Below are 13474 nucleotides of genomic sequence, written 5' to 3' on the forward strand. Positions count from 1 at the left end.
TTGTTGGGTAATATGTAGTTAATCTTGTAGTTGAGAGGCTGCAGGAATAAAGATTTCTCATATTCTTTCTGTATACGTTTTTGTTATCTGGCTTATTTGCACAGAATCAAACTTGGCTTTGGATAGCCGCCTCAGAATGCTTTTTTTCCTCATAATATTATATTGTAATTGATTTCAGTATTATTCGGACCATTGATGGCAAGGTTCTTCACAAGTACAAACATCCAGCTGCAGTGTTTGGTTGTGACTGGAGTCAAAACAACAAGTAAGTGAAAATTAACCCAAAGAATTGATTACATTTACTATTTAAATTGATTACCAATGGAGTAACACAAAGTTATTTAGAATGTGATAGTTACTGTGATAGTAGAGCACTGAAATTGTTTCTCTTCCACAATAAGATATGTCTGTAGCATCTCTGTATTCCCAGCAGTGTATTTCATTGTCCAGCATGAACTTACTTAACTTCCATAAAAAGATCTTTTAATATTGATGGTGTGTGTGGAATTCTCTGCCTGAATATATAATGGAGGGGGGAAAAAAAAAAAGAGAAAAAAAAAAAAAGAGAGAGACATTCAGTAGCAGGAAAGAAGGATTTAGATTGGCTTCCTTTTAATTTAACAAGCTGAAGATACAGCAGGCAACTAAATACACTGTGATATGTGTAGATTTTGCAGATAATCCCTAATAACAACATGAGAACTTTTTGTCAAAAAACAATTAGACAGTAATCCAATTTATTAACAGCTGAGCGCTGGGTGCTTGGTCAGTGCTTGCACTGTAGTGCAAATACTGTTCTCTGTTGCAACTAATGGATCTTTATTGGGTTATTTTCTGGTTTAGTATGTTTAATTGGGTTATCAATAATTACATCATAAAGAGACAAAGGAGAAGCAAAAATACGCTATTTCTTAAAGTTAGTTGCAAAATACACATCACATTTATTTTTAAATTAAAAAAACCCATAAGTACTTTTGATGAGCCCTGTGACTAGAGGACTTTATTTTTATTTTGCAGAGATATGATAGCTACTGGTTGTGAGGATAAAAATGTTCGTGTTTACTACTTGGCAACCAGCTCTGATCAGCCGCTGAAAGTTTTTACAGGGCATACTGCAAAAGTGTTTCATGTACGGTGGTCACCCCTGAGAGAAGGAATCCTCTGCAGTGGCTCTGATGACGGGTGTGTATTTCTGAACTATCAGAAAACTTACAGCCTCAAGCAGGAACATTAGATAAACTTAAGATCTTTAGTTATACTGGTGCTGGCACCTTTGAAGACTCTGAATAATATAATAATAAACTAAATCTCTGCCTTGTTCAGATTCAGACTGTAGCTTTGCCGTTAGCTTAATATAGTATTTGAACAGCAGGATGATTACCTAAAATTATCACAACTGCTGTAGCAATGCAACTCTCCAAATGCTTTCCCAAGAGTAGAGTCAGTGATTGATACTTGTTATTCCCCCGGAATACTACTAGGAGGACACCACACACTTACATTATCTCAAAAGATACAAGTGCAAGACCTGCTCTTATTTGATGTCTTTCAAAAGTATAATTAAGCAGAATCTGTGAAGATTTTTAGAGTGCAAAGTACTTCTATTTTGTTGGGGTTTATGACCTTTTTTTAGGGAGACAACATCACACTATGGTAAACAGGAGGATGGATTTTTCAGTGATACTCTGCAGGGAAAGTGGCTTAGAATCCAAAACGTTTTTGTAAAGGATCACAAGTTTGGAGTATTGGCTTCTGTTGCTTTCCCCGATACCATGCACTAGATGTCTGTCCTTGCAGCAAAATCTGTTAGTTTATAGTGTAACGATTCATGAAAGAAATCAACCTGACAATGAACTTGTGTTTAAATCCTCTGTTTCACGTGAGCAAGAAGTAGTCAATCCAAAATTCTCTCATAGTGTCATGAGATATTCCGATTCAATTACCAGTCATGGCTCTGTAATAAGACTTGATTACGGAGGGAAAGGGATCATTGGATAACTTAGTCCCAGGTAACACACAAAGTAAGTGATTTTTTGAGTTGTACTTGGTAACGCTCCTGTTCATAATCATACTCAGAACTATTTCAGATGACCTGTTTAGCACCTAGGCTTACACAGTACATAGGAACAGTACACAAGGGTCACGCGTGAGCACAGGTTGTTGTAGGACTGTATACGGGTAGATATATACAATGGCCTTCTGACTTGTGGATTCTGCTTTGTGATGCAAAGTCCATCAAACGGCCTCTTTGCAGCACAAGTGAAACGGTAATAGGTGACTTTGCTCACTAGTGAGCTTTGCTAACATATTTGAGAATGTAATATCATTTAGCCAGAATTACAATGATCTTTTCAAGAAACTGAACTTTTAACTTCCTAATTCTGCAGTCTGCTCAATTAGATGTACCCAGCAGTAGCAACTATTGAAAATAAAAGGAAGTGTTGGAAACTTACTTGGTTAAAAGGGAAGAAAAAAGTATTGAGAAAGGTGGTATGAATTCTTTCTCATTACTTGTGTAATTGTGATGGGAGTTTCACAATTTGATATAGTGTGGTGTCTGCTTCTGCCATGTGACAAATGCCCCATTCGAAGGACAGAAGATAATAAACTACTTCAGTTGGAAGGGACCTTCAGCAGCCACCTAGTCGGGCTGCCTGACGGGTTCAGGGCTGGCCAAGAGTTGCAGCGTGCTCTTCAGGGCACCGTCCAAATGCCCCTTAAACACGGGCAGGCCCGGGGCACGGAGCACCTCCCCAGGAAGCCTGTTCCAGCCTTTGCTCACCCTCTCCCTACGGAAACGCTTCCTAATGTCCAGCCCAAAGCTGCCCTGGCGCAGCTGGGAACCATTCCCAGGGATGGAGAAGAGCGCCGCACCTCCCGCTCCTCTCCGCCGCCCCTCCTCAGGCAGCTGCAGAGAGCCAGGAGGTCGCCCCTCGGCCTCTTTTCCTCCAGACCAGACACCCCCAAAGTCCTCAGCCGCTCCTCACAGGACCTGCCCTCAGCCCTTTCACCAGCTTTGTTGTCCCCCTCTGGAGGCCTCCAGGGACCTGCCCGTCCTTCCTGAATGGCGGGGCCCAGGCCTGCCCACGGCGCTCGGGGTGAGGCTGCACCATGGCCCAACGCGGCGGGACAGTCGCCTCCTTTGACCGGCTGGTTACGCTGGTTGATGCCCCCCAGGATGGGGTCTGCCCCCCTGGCTGCCGGGGTCACTGCTGCCCACCAGCACCCCCAGAGCCCCTTCTGCGGGGCGGCTCTCCAGCCACTCCTCTCCCAGTTTATACTTGTGCCCAGCGTTACTCCGTCCCAGCTGCAGGATCTGGCGTTTGGACTTGCTAGATTTCATCCAGTTAATCATTGCCCGATGCTCCGATCTGCCTAGATCCTTCTGCAAGGCATCTTGTCCCTTGAGAGAATCAACAGCACCTCCCATTTTGGTATCATGAACAAACTCGCTAATGGTGCATTCAACTCCTGCATGCAGATTGTTGATAAATGCCTTGAACAGGACTGGCCCTCAAGCTGAACCCCGAGGAACACTGCTGGTAACCAGTTGCCAGCAAGATGTAGCCTCATTCACTACAACCCTTGAGTCCTGCTGCTCAGCCAGTTCTTCACCCAGCGCACCGTGGACCTGCTTGTGCCACAGTTAGACAACTTGTCCGTGAACGTGCTGTGAGGGATGCTATCAAAAGCCTTACTAAAATCCAGGAAAACTACATCCACTGCCCTCCCTTTATCCACTAGGTGGGTGACCTTATCATAGAAGAATATCAAATGAGTTAAACAGGACTTTCACTGTGTGAACCCATGTTGGCTGTGCCTTTGCCTGATGATGGCATTATTCTTTAAAAGCTTTTCAATAGTACCCAGTATGTTTTCCAGGAACTGAGGTTAGACTAACGGATCTGTAGTTTGAGGCTGTTAAAGCCATAGGAAAGAGATCTTTCAGTTGCGCTTTGTATTTCTTTGATTATTTTTTTTCCCCTTGAGAGTCCCAACAAACAAATTTATTACACATGGAGGTGTATGAGCAAACTTTTTTCTCTCACTGACCAGTAAGAATGGTGCATGTGAGAATTTCAAAGACTCTGGGGTGGATGAAGTAGTTTCTTACTCTGGTGAACCGTCTCTAGTGTATTTTGTACCCCATCCTAAACATGAAGGGCATTGGCTTCAGCTTCTCCTATTACAACTTCTATAAACATACTACAAACAAATACTCTGATAAATTTGAAGTTTAGAATATTGCTGAAGTAAAGGATTAATCGAATTTCAGTAGATGATTTGATGGACATAGGTCTTTTTTTATCGTGTTTCAGTACTGTTCGAATATGGGATTATACACAGGATGCTTGTATAAATGTTCTTAGTGGACATACAGCTCCGGTACGGGGACTGATGTGGAATCCTGAAATTCCTTACCTTCTAATATCCGGCAGTTGGGACTATACAATTCGAGTCTGGGACACAAGAGATGGAACATGTTTGGACACAGTTTATGATCACGGTGCAGATGTATATGGTAATATTTTAAAATTTTCTTTTATTTTGGCATTGAAATGCATTTTTAAATATTTTAAAATGTATAAAATAATCCAACTGGTTACTAGATAAACTTAATTGACTAGGTTTTTAAATGCCCTCTCTATTAGGATTAACATGTCATCCTAGTCGTCCATTTACTATGGCATCTTGCTCTCGTGACTCCACTGTGAGACTCTGGTCACTGACACCTCTTATACACTCTCTACAAATGAATATCTTAGCAGATAGATGTTGGGATGAGATTATCGGTAATACAGGTAAGTAAATTGTATATACCAATGTTTTAATTTTCTGTATGTTACTATACTCAGGGGTTGTTTCTTTTCTTTTAATCTTCATGTATAAATTTGTGTGTGTGTGTTAGATCGTGCTGTGGAATCTGGTGCTCCTCCTTTGCTGTGTGGTAAAGTTTCCAGGGATATTAAACAAGAAGTGGAAAAATTGACAGGAAATCCTCGAGGAAAAAAACTAAGGTGGTTTTCAGAATGTTTTTCAGTAAGTATTCTGCAAACAAGGTGTCAGTGTGCGTACTTTCTCTTCTGAAGTCAGTCTCCAAAATGGAAATTTTTTTCTTCTCTACTACTTTTGTTTTTCTCTCTTTCTTAAAGGTGGCTTAGCAAATATGCAGAAATCATATCTGTATCTTAACAGTTCTACATGTAAAAATGTCCATGACTGAGTTGTTTGTCAGTTGTGAACACCGATTTTTCACAAAGTGAGATAGTGGGATAATTTAATTTTCCATAGGAAAGGTTTGATTTGACAAGAATTTTCTACTGAAGAAAATGAAAATATGTGTTTTATCAAACTACATTGGAGTTTTTAATTTTAAGCCATCAAAGGGACACCCGCATTACAGATAAGGTTTGAACTGCCCAAGTGTCAGTGCGAAAACTGCTGTATTACCTTGTAGGAGCTGTATGTCTGGATGCCCCACTATCCATCCATTGCCTTTATTCCACTGCAGAGTGATATTTCCTATAAATCACTGCTGCCTCTCTCTGCAATTGAGTTAAAAATATGAACTGCTGGGTCTTTGTGAGTGCTTACCTGCATAGGAGCTGAGCTTGAGGCAGAACAAGGACAAAAAAGACTTGGAACTACATCTTGTGTCAACACTGTTGTAGTCTAAGTCAATACCTAGTTCATCCAAAACACTAGTTTGGATTTCTAGCTAAATTGAAGTGTATGATTTAGAAATGCTGAAACAATCTTCCTCAATTACAAATCTTGAAATTCCCTGTTTTCTTAAAAATGTATTTTTATGGAATTCCTTGTTTTAAAGAAGTTATAAATTTTGATGTTCCATATTGATTTGAGAGGAAAACTGTTACAAGATTAAAATTTTCCGAGAACAGAATCTTTTTTTGATAAGCTGTTTTCAGTGCTTTTTGAGTCCAGAAAATAGGGTTCCACTTAAACTGTGCGGAGTCAAATAAGAGCTTTAAGGGACTGAAAAAAGAAGATATAGTCTTTTTTTTTTTCTTTTTTTTTTTTTTTCTCTATTAGGATCTTCTGCTTTCTACTAGCTCAGAAAAAATTGGACTTCTAAACTTGTAATCCTGTTGTTAGAAAACCTCCTTCAGGTTGAAAGTTTAATGATTTTTTTTTTAAGCTTTTAATTACTTAGTCTTTTCTAGACATCATGCAATGTTAAACCGTTGTCCTAGTTCTACAGAAGGATTGATTCAAGTGTTAGACCAATAAAAATGCTTAAAATTTATTTTTTAAAAAAAATCACCTTGATTGCCTGCAAGATTTTGTGCATATACAGTTATGCCATGTGTGTCTATTTTAAGATTTAATACTAAGATAATAAACCAGATTGTGCCAGTCGAGCCTGGAAGTTGTCTTTTACCTGGCCTACACCTTTGCTTTACAGAAAATGGTAAATGAGTACTGGGGCAGCTCCTGCATCCCAGCAGCTGAATGTTGGTTTATGCCAGCAGGAGCCACCAGATAGCTTGTATTTCTTTGGAAGCAAAAGGGAAAACTAATGGTGAGCCCTCAACTATGTCCACACATAATAAAATATGTTGACGGATCTTGCTGTATCTTCACAGCCTTCAAGAAGCCTGAAGGAGTTGTAGTATCTTTAACTAATTCATGTCTTCATAGTAAAGCTTCTAATCCTGAAATGGTCTGAAACTGTTTCTTGGAATTGCCTGACAGATGTTTTCCATTGTCTTTATAAGTTCAGGTTTCTGTTTTGAACATTACTGTAATACAACTCTTTTCTTCCCTAACAATTTTAGCCTCCAGGAGGCAGCAAAAATTTATGGGATTTGGTTGCTGTAATAAAAGGACAGGATGACAGTTTGCTTCCACAAAATTACTGTAAAGGAATTATGCATATGAAACATCTCATTAGATTTAGAATGGTAAGTGAAGCATGGATGGTATGTGAAAATGGTTGTTAATCCATATAGTATTTCTGTCTTTAAAAATAACATTTAATGCTTTACAAAAGGGACACGGTTTCATGTCCAAAGATATTTTTGCAATATCAGTTCTCTGTGCAATACTAGTTTGTTAGAACAACAGCATCTAGCTAAGTCTGCGTGACTTCATACTCAGTGCTAAAATGCTAAGACAGTTATTAGCTAGAAAAGCAGTTTTCTAAATAAGGAAACTGCAAAGAAAGCATGGCTACAGGGTGAGCTACGAAGCCAATTTGCCCTCCCTGTTATATATATTGCACTTCTATATTCAATAAAGTCAAATTATTTGATTGTATAAACATAATGTTATGTTCAGATGCAGGGACAGAGGAATTCATGTCTGAAAATGGAGAGTCAGCAGAAATATGCTCTGTAGCTGTCTGGAAGGAGGAATGAAAAAACAATAAGCGTTGTGAACACAGATAGGCAGCTGAAGAGTGACTCAGATGTAAATGGGAACTTCAAGTACTAGGCCATGAATTTATTCGTAGTCTTGTCTATGAATATGCAACCAGACATACAATTTTTGCAGAATATGGGAATATGTGGCTCCGTCAGGGACTTCTCAGGGATACTAAAGAATCCCATACTGTAATGACTGGGCTGGAAATAGAGTAAATACTCTCTATTGGTATAGATCAGCAAATGCATAACACCCCACCTCCCCCCTCCGGGGCTAAATACCTGCCAGGTATCACCTGTTTGCTGTTGCAGGCTGTCCCTTTTGCAAAATCACAGACTCTTAGTGTCCTACCTTGACTCTTAAGTGATGGAATTTTTTTATTGGTGATGTCAACTGTACTAATAGCAGCTGCTCAGCTACTATGAAGCTGCATGTGTGTCCAAAAACCAGTTTTCTCAGCCAGTTAGCCTGAGAAGGTGGTGTTAATTGTTGACTCGTTAAGTGCAAGCAGTCAGTTTGTCCCTGCAACATGATTTCATGGCTATCTAATTTGGGTGACCTAGAGTAACTACAATAATTGCTGAGCATTCAGTGATCTGGATGAAGCATTCACGTTAATTAAAAGCATTTTTATCGTCTTTTTGCTGACTCAGCATCTTGCCTGAGAACTTTAAGAGAAAGTTAGGAGTAGAGTGATGCTGGCTGCTTGTGTATGGCTGCTAATACCAATTTTTCCTTAGGAAAATGGGTAGTAGCAGTGCAGCACCTAGACATTTTGTGATCAAGTAGGGACCTAGAACAAGTGTGGCTTTTGTTTCTAGCAAACAGAGAGGATACACTGCCGACTTGAGCATGAAAACTAAAAAAAGATACAGGTGCCAAGTAAAAAAGTAATATTGTTAAAAAAAACCTCAACAAAACATACAAAAAAAACCCAAAACAGATCCTTTGCCTTTCTCAGCAGCTGCCACTAGTCTACATTGCAGTTCACTGATAAAGAATGTTCAAAATTTGTTCTCCCTCCTCCATATGTGGTATTATAAAGCCATAAGCCATGAATAACCAAACACCATCTTGCATGTGTTGATGATAGAGTTAAACAACTGAAAATTATTGAAATACGAAGCTCCTTTTGCCTTTTTTTTAATGTTAAATGTGATCCTGTTGCAGCTTGTTTCTCAAACACTGCCAGATGGAGAAATTTAGTCTTATCTCTTAAAAGAATATAAAAATTTTAGTGGTTGGGAGCATAAATAATTTATTAGTTATAATGTTAATGGAGTATGACAGATCAGGACACAGGCTGAGCCCACTGTCTTTATTCTTTCTTTATATGGATGTCATTATAATAGTTATAAGTACAGTTTCTAGTTCTGTATGTTTTATGTTCACAAATATTTTTTGTGAAATTTCAAAAATGTCAAGTTTTTTATGATGGACATCTGGGTGAATTACTATTACATATAAGAATGTGGTTGAGAATAAAAAATATAAAAAAGATTAAAGGAAGATAATAGAGGAAAATGTGTGCAACAAAACTAATGCAGTTACTTTAATATATATAGTTCACTGTAATCTCATTGTAAACTTTTCTGATTAGTTCACTGTAATCTCATAATCTCTTCCAATTAGCCTTTTCTCAAAATTTTTCTTAAATGATAGCCTTTATAATCCATTGTAATGTTTGACACTAGTTCATTCTTAAAGAAAACTTGCTTTCATCACAGAAAACCATTATTTTTTTAATATTTTTTTTAATCTTTTTGCTTTCCCCTCAGTCCAAGGCACAAGAACTGACAACAGTAAAAATGTCCAAGTTTGGAGGTGGTATTGGTGCACCAAGCAAAGAGGAGAGGCTTAAAGAAGCTGCAGAAATACATTTAAGATTAGGACAAATTCAGCGATATTGTGAACTAATGGTAGAACTTGGAGAGGTAAAATACCAGAACATTACTGAAGAACAATAAAGTATGAAGGTTTCTGAAAACTAGCTGCCATAGTGAAGATGGGGTAGTAATAAAACGGGTCACAGGTCCAGAAAAGAGTAATCTTGCTCCAGTTATGTTATGTTTAACATGTGCAGTCAAATGCATAGCTCATACCTTATTTAACCTCTTGACAAATTTATTTTTAATGGAAGAAACATGAAACTAGTTTAAGATACAGCTATTTTATATAAAATAAAATGATGAGGTTAAATGTATTGCTGTTTCTTCTAGTGGGACAAAGCACTCTCAGTTGCACCTGGTGTATCAATGAAATATTGGAGGAAGTTAATGCAAAGGTAAGGTAATAAAATTACGACGCTGAATTGTAGCTTCTGTCCCTAAAATGACACAAGCAAGTAGGAGGGATGGATACTAGTGTCAGTTGTCCGTGGCTTTTGTTACAGCATACTAGTGACGTTGCTTTTTCTTCAGTAAGCTTTGGGGTTGAACTGTGGAGAATTTCAGCAGTGATTTTGTGTACAGGAATCAAGGTGAAGGGCTAAGCATAAATTGCAACATTTAACTGTAAACTCTTTAGTGCAGTATCGACAGTTAGTAAGTCTTCTCATGTCTGGAAAGGCAGATGGGTTTCAGTGAACTTTATATGGCTTCATCCAACACCTGTACCATAGAGATAAGGTTAGTGATCAATTATATATGTAGATTTTACTTTTTGTTTATTTATCCATTTGTTTAATTAGGAGAGCTGACCAGTTAATTCAGGAAGAAAGTGATGATGTCATTCCATACTGTATAGCTGTCGGGGATGTGGAGAAACTAGTTTCTTTTTTTACTTCAAGAGGCCAGCTTAAAGAGGCTCTTCTTGTTGCACAGGTATTGTTACATATAACTGTGGGAGATGTATGTAGCTGTTTTTCTAACACTGAAGATGACAAGCATATTTAATAGGCTAGCTCTGTTCACTTTTGCAAAATGTCTAAGTAATGATACTCTACTCTTTCATATTATATTGACTGATCTTTATGCAGAAATCATAAAAAGCTGTCTCATGTTTACAGGTTTTTGAGCCTGATTCTTCTAAATTTCAATCAGTTTCCCATAATGAAAACTGATGTATTCATTTTTGGTTGAAGTAGAAAATTAACCTGATGTGCAGCAGCGGTCAGTATTGCCCTCAACATCAAAAACGTGTAGGGTTTCTCTTGTATTTCTCCTGAGGTCTTGGTTATACTGCTTTGTCTAGAATCTTTGGGTGATACTGCTCAGTTGCAGCAGTAATCAGTATAAGAAATCAAACTTTTAAATTAATCCAAAAAACAGTAAAGAGATTACCAAAAGCATATATATCCCTTCTGCTTCTTGATGTAAACACAAGTTAAAGAGCACACAAGACATGTGAGACTGATACTTTGTTTTACTCTGCCTCACCATTTCTTTATTCTTTTTTACTAATTTCTGCATGCTTAGTATAGTTTGCTAAATACACTCTCAAGATTTGGCTCATACATTCTGTCATGCCTGCCTGTCCTTGAAAGTTCAGTTGCCTCAAAGATAAAATTTTAAAAACATGTGAATTTGTCCTATAAAAATTGTCTATCTCTTTGTTGTTCCTCTAATAGTAGCTGAATAGTGCACAGAACAGTGTTTGAACCTTAAAGCACCTTAACGCTTTAGAAATATTTTATTTGTGAGAGGCACATTGAAGGGGTTGCTTTTATTACAATTCATAGAATAGTCTTCTTCTCAAAAGTTTAATCAGATAATATTAAGCAATAAAATACCAGGACTTTTCTTTGCCTTTCAATCCCAGCTACACCCTAAAGCACATGAAAGAATTTCCTTTTAACTCACACTGATCTCTTCTCATTTAATGTTAGAAATAATTTATTGCCATGCACAAAATGGTTCAACTTGTGCCACTGTATAAACCTTTGCAGATTTGCTAGCATGCCTACTGAGGAGTATTATGGAGTTCATCCTTTACTCACAGCCACTTGTTCCTTGAGGTTTAAAACTCAAGGTTGTATTCCTCACTGTCCATTTTAAATGTATTCAAATACTGGAAAAAAATCCTGTACAAATGCATGGGAAGGAAGAGGTCTCTTCTGTAGAATTTCTTGTACGGCTGGATAAAACTAGTCTAAGATTTAGCTATGAATAAGTTCATTTGTTTAAATATTTCCTTTTTTATAACCGTGCTTTAGAAGGCTTTTTACAGATCTTAGATTTTTTTTTTTTTGGGGGGGTGGTGGTGAAAAATCACATTGAATAATCAGTTTGATTGGTGCATTAATCCATTTTTATATTCACTTCTAGGCAGCTTGTGAGGGAAATATACAGATTTCACCACTCTCCACAACAAGTGGGTCTTCAAATTCTGGTGGAAACAATACAGATGATTACAACGAGTAAGTTGTTCTAGTTCATTTTAGTGCAGAAAGTAAAGTCATCAAGGGAGATAAACTTTAGTGCTTTAATTTGGCATCAGCAACGTAGAATTTGACAAGAAAATATTACATCTTCTAGTATGTATAACAGTTACTAACTCACTGATGCTCAACTACACTGAATAATTCCCTTGCTGTGCCTCCTGGCACCAAACAGATTTTTTCATATGTATGTATTATAATTATCCTTTTCATTTGCTTGATATTTAAGGACCATTCCTATGCACTTAAATATGTTTAAATATGTAGCATATTAACTTAACTTCTGGTAAGTTCAGTAAGATTTAGCATTAACACTATGTTTTAGGCACCTTTTCCTCCTGAAGCTTCACTGTTTGTCATCAGTGAAGCTTCTGACAACATAAACTAATGGCCATATTTTCATTGTATGTGTCCATAAAAGAAACCATGCATCTCTCTTTGTTTAGAAGAGTGCTGAGAATCCTAAATTACATAATCAAGTAATATGTGTAGTAACAAAAGCAGCTTGGAGGCTGTGTAATTACTTCATTTACATGTGCAGGTTTTGAGCAATTAGGTATTTATGTAGAGTTTACAAGTACAGAATGAGTATCCAAATATTTCATTTTTCTTCTGTTAATCTGAAGAGACATGTCCATACTGATGTAGATTTTGGGAAACTGACTTACTGAATATGCACCAGCATAAGTGGGGGGTGAAGCTCAAACTGCATTTTGAAAGCTAGGGCTGTCATTATCTGTAAATCAAATACAGAAACTGTAGGGTACAGAAGCAAACGTGGTGACTTGTAAGTAAATAAAGAGCCAAAGAGCTCCAACATTTATGTGATCTTGCAGAATTCATGTTTTGTTCTTGCAGGCTTCTGCACAAGGTCAGTAAAGAGCTGGCAGAATGGTATTTCCAGGATGGCCATGCAGTGCTTGCAGCATGTTGCCATCTGGCTGTTGAAAATATAGAGGTAATCTTTTTTGGTGTTTTCTTTTGTTTTTCTCTTTAACTATGGAAAAGCTAACATTGACTTCCTTTTTACATCTCCACATCTTAACTGTTTTTTAAAATGTGTGTACCACATTCTAAAATGTACTACTTTTACTTGGTATTTGCTTTGTATATATTTATAGAGTTTGATCTTTATAGTATTCAAGTTAGTAGCAAAACTTCCCTGATTCTATTAACTTCAAGATTTCTGTCATGCATAGAAAGTAGTATGTTGTTATTTAATTGTATTTTTATATATACAGTATCTTGTTATATTAGAAAATATAAGGTACAGAAGTACCTTACATATATACATAGACACATAAGTATTACTGTGTCCCATTTATGGTGACTCAGAAGACCCATTCAGAACTGGAACTTCATTGTGCTACAAAAGATGCAATCTCTATCTTGAATTTGTAGGCTAAATGATGAAGTAAATAGGAACAACCCCCTACCCCTCAGTACAAAAATAGGGATGAAATATAGGAAATTTTTTTTATTAATTTTTCATTTTGTTTGTGGTTTTACAAATTACTTCTTTTCCTCGTTCTCTGGATTTTGTTGTTGCTGACTCAATATGTTTTTGCTCCTCTATCCCTCAGAATAAATAAAATTCCATCTTAATGAGCTGTTCAGAAAGAAAACAGTAATCAGTTAATGTCTGTATTTCAAAATAGACATATTTCAAGTTATTGAGTAGTCTTTTACTGTTGAATATTCTGCTAT

General features: G+C 37.3%; 1 protein-coding gene across 1 annotated transcript in view; it reads left to right on the forward strand.

The window, feature by feature from the left end:
* Window positions 1-13474, forward strand: part of WDR17 (WD repeat domain 17) — a 65012-nt gene that overhangs the window by 38497 nt on the left and 13041 nt on the right. The window contains exons 11-21 of the mRNA XM_040597897.1: window positions 179-265; window positions 1018-1182; window positions 4320-4522; window positions 4653-4802; window positions 4910-5040; window positions 6801-6926; window positions 9168-9323; window positions 9609-9673; window positions 10079-10211; window positions 11655-11746; window positions 12626-12725. Of these exons, the coding sequence (XP_040453831.1) occupies window positions 179-265; window positions 1018-1182; window positions 4320-4522; window positions 4653-4802; window positions 4910-5040; window positions 6801-6926; window positions 9168-9323; window positions 9609-9673; window positions 10079-10211; window positions 11655-11746; window positions 12626-12725 (1408 nt within the window). The remainder of the gene's footprint in view (window positions 1-178; window positions 266-1017; window positions 1183-4319; window positions 4523-4652; window positions 4803-4909; window positions 5041-6800; window positions 6927-9167; window positions 9324-9608; window positions 9674-10078; window positions 10212-11654; window positions 11747-12625; window positions 12726-13474) is intronic.

This window comes from Falco naumanni, chromosome 1 (assembly GCF_017639655.2).
Source record: "Falco naumanni isolate bFalNau1 chromosome 1, bFalNau1.pat, whole genome shotgun sequence".
In the NCBI taxonomy this organism is placed as follows: Eukaryota; Metazoa; Chordata; class Aves; order Falconiformes; family Falconidae; genus Falco; species Falco naumanni.